The sequence below is a fragment of the Ictalurus punctatus genome, chromosome 11, assembly GCF_001660625.3.
Source record: "Ictalurus punctatus breed USDA103 chromosome 11, Coco_2.0, whole genome shotgun sequence".
In the NCBI taxonomy this organism is placed as follows: Eukaryota; Metazoa; Chordata; class Actinopteri; order Siluriformes; family Ictaluridae; genus Ictalurus; species Ictalurus punctatus.
In genome coordinates this window covers 25,006,199-25,013,698 of record NC_030426.2, presented here as the reverse complement: position 1 = coordinate 25,013,698, position 7,500 = coordinate 25,006,199, and the positions used below count along the sequence as shown (strand labels likewise).

The window sequence follows — 7,500 nt, the reverse complement described above, 5'->3', positions numbered from 1 at the left end:
CCAGCTGCATCCACCATCACCACTCATCTAAACCCCAACCCTACTACATCCACCACAATCACCCATATAAGCCCTAATCCAGCTACATCCACCCTATCCTTCCCTCCAATCCCTAACCCAAATCCAACTACTAACACACCTACATCCACCATATCCTTTCCTCTAAATCCTAACCCCATTACATTCACCATAACCATACCGTTAAACCCGAACTCAACTAAATCCACCATATCCATCCCTCTAAACCCTAACCCAGCTGCACGCACCAAAACCACTCATCTAAACCCTAACCAAATTACACCCACCATAAACACCCATCTAAACCCTAACCCAGCTACATCCACCCTATCCTTCCCTCTAAACCCTAACCCAACTTTATCCACCATATTTGTATCTCCAAACCTAAGCCCATCTACCTCCAGCCCAACTATACCTCCAAGCCATAACCCAGTGGCATCCACCACAACCACACCTCTAAACCCCAGCCCCTCTATATCCACCATAACCACAACTCTTAAGCATACTGCATCATCCACAGCCTTGCCACTTAATCCCAGTCCAACCATATCCACCACACCATTAAGTCCCACTGCTACTCATGCCCCACCCAGTGTTGGTGTTGGGGCCTCAGTGTCAGCCATCTTGGCTCTGCGCCGTGCCGTGAGACGTCACAGAGACCGAAGGGAACGTCAGAAACGTGTCTTCCGCATGTCCGTCATCATTGTCCTCTCTTTCCTGCTGTGCTGGGCTCCTCTGTCCATTACACCACTCCTACATCTGGCCATCGGACCCTCTGATTGGCTGGAGCACCTCAGGGTCTGCTTCCTAGTGCTTGCCTACTGGACAGTGGTGCTTCATCCGCTGCTGTATGCATTCACACGGCAGAAACTGCGCAAAGTCCTGCACACACGTCTGCGCAGGCTACGCAACAAGAACAACAACACACACACCATCGCTCGGACAAAGCAGAGGAATCAGCGCAAGCATAGGGCAAACTGCAGCGACGCTACCGACCGCTGTCTGATGGAGACTGTCCGTGAGTGATGACCTGCGGTGTGTGTGTGTGTGTGTGTGTGTGTGTGAGATGCAGGGAACAAGCGGAGACATCACCTCGTTTTGCATGTCAACAGTTCTGTAATTTATTCTGTACAGCGATAACAACAAGCACACGTTCCAAAGCACACTGAGCTCAGAGAGAACCACAGGGCAACGTCTAATTAACTGTAGCCATAGATCCGATTTTAACTGTCGTGGTGCTAGACAACAAGCGTGTGTCAGCGGGTGTGTAGGCGACCGGGGCAATAATTTCATAAACCAGGGCATGCATGGAAAGACTTTCATGCAGAGTAATTCTTCTAACATCGGTGTGAAGTGAAGCATTTATTCACGTTATATTCAAATCTGCGTTTATGTCATACGTCTAGTGCGTTCGTTACGGATAGAGTGCTGTAGATTTATTATAGATGTTCATGATCAGGGATGTAAATATAAACTATGATTAAATTATAACGGCTAACTTATAAGCTGAATTTGGAAAACAAACGAGCCCATGTGTGTGTATTTGTGTACCTGTAGACATATATAATATAATAGCATTAAATGATTTTCATTCATTTGTGACGATTGTGTATTTTGCAGTAGATCAGCAATAATGTCGAATTCTATCAATAAAGTTGTATAGTTCCTTGTTTGTTGCTGTTCACGTTTTAACTCATGTTTACTACAGATGTTGGGCTGCTTTTCACCAATAATATCACACACATTACATTAATACTCCAGTGTTTTTAACCGAATCTTTATCCAGACACATGTCCGTGTAATGAGGATCGAATTGAAATGCTGTTTACTTGAAACTCGCCGATCGTGGAAGTGTAAGGGCGGATGTCGTGGTGGTGGTGGCGGTGGTGGTGGCATTGCAGGGGGTTCATAAACCTGGTAGAAATGTCAACGTCATGTTAAGTTCAATGTAAACAACATACAGAGGGGTGAAAATGCCGTCCTACATGATTAACCTCTCGCATCCAGCATTGGTCATCACATGGTCATATGTCCGTTCGCGACATGGCATCCGAGTAGTCAAAGAAGCACTGGAGTAGAGAAGAGACACTGGCTCTGATTTCAGTTTAATAAGAACCAAAGTTCTAGCAGCAATTTGATAGTGTCGTGAAGCATCCCTTTCACAATTCAGGAAGTGGGTCACTGTACGTGTGCTACGAGACGGAATATGGCAAGTAGCGGCAGTCTAAAAAATTTAGCAGTTTTCTCAAACGAGGAAGGCAGAAAAAGGCTGATCCAGACCGAATAAAATAGGGAATTACCCCAGGACCCCATGTAACTTTAATCCCATCTGAGCAAGGCTTTAGAAATATTTGATACTGATCTCAGTATTAGTCACATCCTCAAGTGGCTTGAATAAAAGCATGAACTCCACAAGTTTGTGTAAAAACCAACTCGAAGGATGGCATGCTCTTTCTCCTCTGCCATACTAGCCAATCATGGGTGTCTCTCAGCTCACGTACAGTCAGGTCCATAAGTATTTGGACAGGGACACATTTTTTTGTCATTTTGCCTCTGTACACCGCCACAGTGGATTGGAAATGAAGCAGTCGAGATGGGATTGAAGTGTAGACTTCCAGCTTTAATTGAAGGGGTCAAACAACAATATTGCATCGACCGTTCAGGAAAATCAGCCATTTAGAAATAGAGTAAATCGAATCCCTCTATTTTCACAGTCTCGAAAGTCATTGGACAAACTAACAATCATAAATATTAGGATTATTTATTTAATACTCGGATACAGATCTTTTTCGGTCAGCGACCTCCTGAAGTCTGGAACCCATGGACATCACTAAATGCTGAGTTTCCTTCCTTGAGATGTTTTGCCAGGCGTTTACTGCGGCTGAATTCAGTTGCTGCTTGTCTGTGAGTCTTTCTGCCTTCCGTTTTGTCTTGACGATGTGAGAAGCATGATCAATTGGCTTGAGGTCATCAGACATTTAAGTACATATAATTTCTTTGCCTTAAGGAGCTCTTGGGTTACTTTTGCAGGTATGTTTTAGATCATAATCCATCAGTTTTGTGGTATTTGTCTGAATCTGAGCAGAACATATAGCTCTATACCCTTCAGAATTCATCCTGTTACTTCTATCAGTATTCACATCATCAAAAAAACACCACTGACCCAGCTCCATTGGCAGCCATACACGCCCATGCCATAACACTTCCTCCACCATGTTTGACATGAAACTGCTCATCAGTCCATTGTCCGATTACTTTTGAGCCTGTGAAAATGCAGGGATTCAGCCAATCAGAAAGAGAGTAATTATTATTATAATTTTTTTTAAACAGCACATTATGTTTTGCCAGAGTAACTCTTTTGTTTAGAATTTTAATCGAGCAGTCTGTCTGCAATGACTCTCGTATACATCACTAAGAAAAACATTCCAGTTCCAAACAATGCACAATAAAATCATCTGGCCGTAATCGTGCTCATATACTGTACAGAGTGACAGTTTAGGAGGGAAAAGCCCGAGTTTTCACGTCGCAGCTCCTCGAGTGCAGCTTCACGCAGTTCCCAGACTCATTCACCTAATTAGAGTAAATTCATTACATGTTAACTACTGAAAGTCAAAGAGGCCAATTAAATCCCTCCTGTGTTCCTCTGAACACCAGTGCTCTCACAAAGTCGATCGAATTCTGTGCCACTCGCCCAGGCCTCTTTTTAATTCAGCTCTCTAATCTCTCCGTTAGAGGTGTGTATTAATCTTTAAAGAGTCACGGTCTGCCGGTGTGCCTGTAAGGCAGAGGAAAGTGCAGGTCCTCGGTTATCCTCGTTATTAACGATGATAGTGGCACTCCACAGGTGCACTCACTTTAATAACCTTAACATATATTAATGTTTTATGACACACGCTGACATTTACAAGCGACTCGTTTGAGAAGCGGTAATGAAGACTCAAGTCCAGCTCTCAGAAGCAGAGGCGCTAAATACATCTAAAGACCTCACTAAACCAGGTCAGGTCCTTTTCTTATCTTTCTTTCTTGCTTTTCTTTTCTTTTTCTTTTTAAATCAAAATGACTTTCATTGCAGACATCCATCAATTGTACAACTGAGCTTTCGCACAAAGCGGCACATGAAGGTGATATACAGTTTGACTCACGTTGCATCGATTCTGTCGATTCAATAAATGATTACTTCAGAACTGAAATGTTACTGTTTCAATTCTATTCTATATTCCAGCCCTGTGGAATTCTGGATTCTGATTAGTCGGAAGCTGTTGATTGATTTCTAGAACAGCAGTGCAGGTGCAAATCCTGTTCGTATTAATGTACTCGTTTCTATAGTAACGACTCGCACGGGGACTTGTACGGCGAACGCTCCGCACAATCGAAGGCTAATAAAGAACGAAGATGTTTTTATTCGACAAATGTTCAACATCGTTCTGTTCAACCTTTCTGTAAACGAGTGCTTATTTAACACGTATGGAAGGAGTCTCCAGTTCAAGCTGAAGCTGTAACTTTACTCAGTTATGCGATTAGCTCAATTTTTTGTCTTATTAACGTCGAGAGAGAAACAAAGAGAGGCTGGTGAGGGAATGATTGTTTACAGCCGTTTTAGCATAAGTGACAGGAACAGGAAGTAAACTTGTTTCATGGAGATTTGACAACATTGAATCTAACCATATAAAATTGTGATTGTTGGCAAATTGCTGGGGTATGAGAGGAATAAAACGCTTCGGGATGTGCTGTTATTTGAAAAGAATCAACGTCGGGGTGTTAGCGGTAACTAAACGCTTCATCACACCACCACGTGGTTGATTATTTTCCCATAAGAGCACAACATGGCGTGTTTTATTCCGTACTTAATTTAACAGCACAAATATAAAAGGGGTGGGGTTAGAATGGGCGGGGTTAGTCATACAGTGACAGTATCCAATCCAACCTGCTCCTCTTATGCAATGCAGAAACATTTTCACAATCACATGCGATTAGATTTCATCTCTAGATTTCGTGTGGATATTTTATGACTGAAATAACCACCTGAACGACAGAATTAATTTATTTTCTGGGTTTGTTTTCACGGGTCATTCACACGTGTGCGTCCAGGACGCAGTGTCCTGTGCTGCTCCGTGTGTAATGTCGTAATGAGGAGCGCGTCTCTTTTCGGTGACTCAAAGCCCTTGGATGAGCTCATCAAGAACAGCTGGCTCGCTGCCAAGTTTCCTTTTTTTTCTTTTTTGTATGAGAATGCTATGAAATGTGCGTCTAAAACAAACAAGGTGCTATGTATGTGACGAGGAAGAAGACGAAGAGGAAGACGAAGAAGAAGACATTGTAATATATGTGTGTATGTATATATATATATATACAGTATATATATATATATATATATTTATATATATATATATATATATATATATATATATATATATATATATATATATATAAATGCAATACATAATAGCAGTGACAAAGAGGGAAATGGAAAAAAATTAATTAAAAAAATGAAATTAAAAAATTGCAATTGAAGTAATGAAAAAGTTAGGTACGAGTAAATGCAAAATAATAAAAGGTAGTTAAATACTTTTTGTTAAAAAATAGAAATATTTTCAGTTAAATAGAATTTGAAGCAGATACCTGTCCATTTTTTCCTGATAACTGTACACACACACACACACACACACACACCCACGCACACCCACACACCCACACAACATACATCATTATAACAAGCAGCAGTGCAGTCAGACCTTCAGGCCGCCTCAGTCATACCCACAGGGGAGTAAAACGCACGTCTATCCACGTCTATCCAACACTGTCAGTGGCTCTGGAGTGTTATTTTGTGTTTTACTGAATGAATTTTAGTCCCGGTTGCACGGTATTTATTGTGATTAATAATGTTCGAGAAACGCAAGCACAGAATACGAATGAACTTTCACCAACAGCATCACAAAAAAACAAATAAGAAAAAAGAGTCGATTCAAAGAGTCGACTCGTACACAAGTGACACATCACTAGTGTACTGATGCATGAACTGACTCAAGTATTTAGTTGCTGCTTTGTTCTGGAGTTGTTTGTTATGAATCAAATGTTACACTGGTTCTCATCCACACACTCACTCACTCACAGTAGCAGAGCTACCATGCAAGGATCTACCTTCCCACTGGGAGCAACTCTGGGTTTCCCAAGGACACTTCGGTATGTGGAGTCACATGGGCCGGGAATCGAGCCGTCAACCCTACGATTAGTGGACAACCCGCTCTACCACCTGATCCAGGGCCTGTAAGGTAAGATTGTGGAATAGAGTTCCAAAGTGAAGCTGCTACTGAAAGCCCTACCACCGAGGCCAGTATCAGACGACCTGAGAGAGAGTGATGGAGTGTAGGGACGGACGAGATCGGTAATGTATGAGACGGCTAGACCATGTAGAGCTTTGAAAGTGTTAAGGAGAACTGTATATTGGATCTGATATGAAACAGGTAACCAGTGTAACCTGCGCAGGACAGGAGTGATGTGTGATGATCTCTTAGAAAGACAGAGAACCCTGACTGCTGAATTCTGGATGTATTACAATTATGGTATTATGAATTAATTAATATTATACAATAATAATAATAATAATAATAATAATAATAATAATAATAATAATAATAATAATAATCTAACACTCTATCCACGTCAGTGCCTTTATTTGTGAACCAAAAAATAGCAAAAGGACAAACAAAGGCAAAAAATAAATAAATAATTGTGGCTTACATGGAACCACATCAGCAATATGACAGCTTTATATCAGCAAATTATGCTCACTGTGACTGCAGGCATGAGGACATGATGACAGCTGCATCCTGAATGTTTGATTAGCAAAGCTTAAAATACACCTTCACCCGCAGAGAGGAAAAGAAAACGTCTCACTGTGGACATCATTTTATATTTACAATACCTTCAGGATGGGCACGAGCACTCATCCCTCACCTCCCTCAACTCCCGCCTGTCCCTCCAGGATCATTGAACCATGACAGGGACAGTAAACGAGAGTCAGGAGAGAGAAACCTGAGATGGTTACTCACTGTATCTGTTCTAAATATTACCATGCACTCCGTTCAAACAGTTCAAACTCTTTCTTCTCGAATACCATTGTTCATCTCATCCGTTCCATTTCCTGTCATTATCCTCCTCTTTTCTTTAATGTAGCCCTCCCTCTTTCTTCCTTCATCTGCCTCTGTGGGGGAAAGTCACCTTGGAGGAGAGAGAGAGCGAGAGAGAGAGAGAGAGAGAGAGAGATGGTGTGGGGGTGGAGGATAGAGGAACCATGTGGTGCATCAAAAACAGGATAAGCTCCAACTGTAAACAGCATTCTGTAGAACTACTGAGGTTACATTAAAAACCCATAATACAGGAAACGGTAAACTTACAACAAGCTAATAAGTGTAGGTATATTACACTGGACAATTTTGTAAGATAATTTCTGCATCTTCCGTCTTCTCTCTCTCTCTCTCTCTC

General features: G+C 41.7%; 1 protein-coding gene across 1 annotated transcript in view; it reads left to right on the top strand.

The window, feature by feature from the left end:
* LOC108271585 (soluble scavenger receptor cysteine-rich domain-containing protein SSC5D) overlaps positions 1 to 1,690 on the top strand; it is a 3,492-nt gene extending 1,802 nt beyond the window's left edge. Inside the window, exon 1 of the mRNA XM_047158366.2 lies at positions 1 to 1,690. This exon is cut by the window's left edge and continues 1,802 nt beyond it. Within this exon, the coding sequence (XP_047014322.1) occupies positions 1 to 1,044 (1,044 nt within the window). The 3' untranslated portion in view covers positions 1,045 to 1,690.
* The last annotated feature ends 5,810 nt before the right edge of the window (positions 1,691 to 7,500 follow it).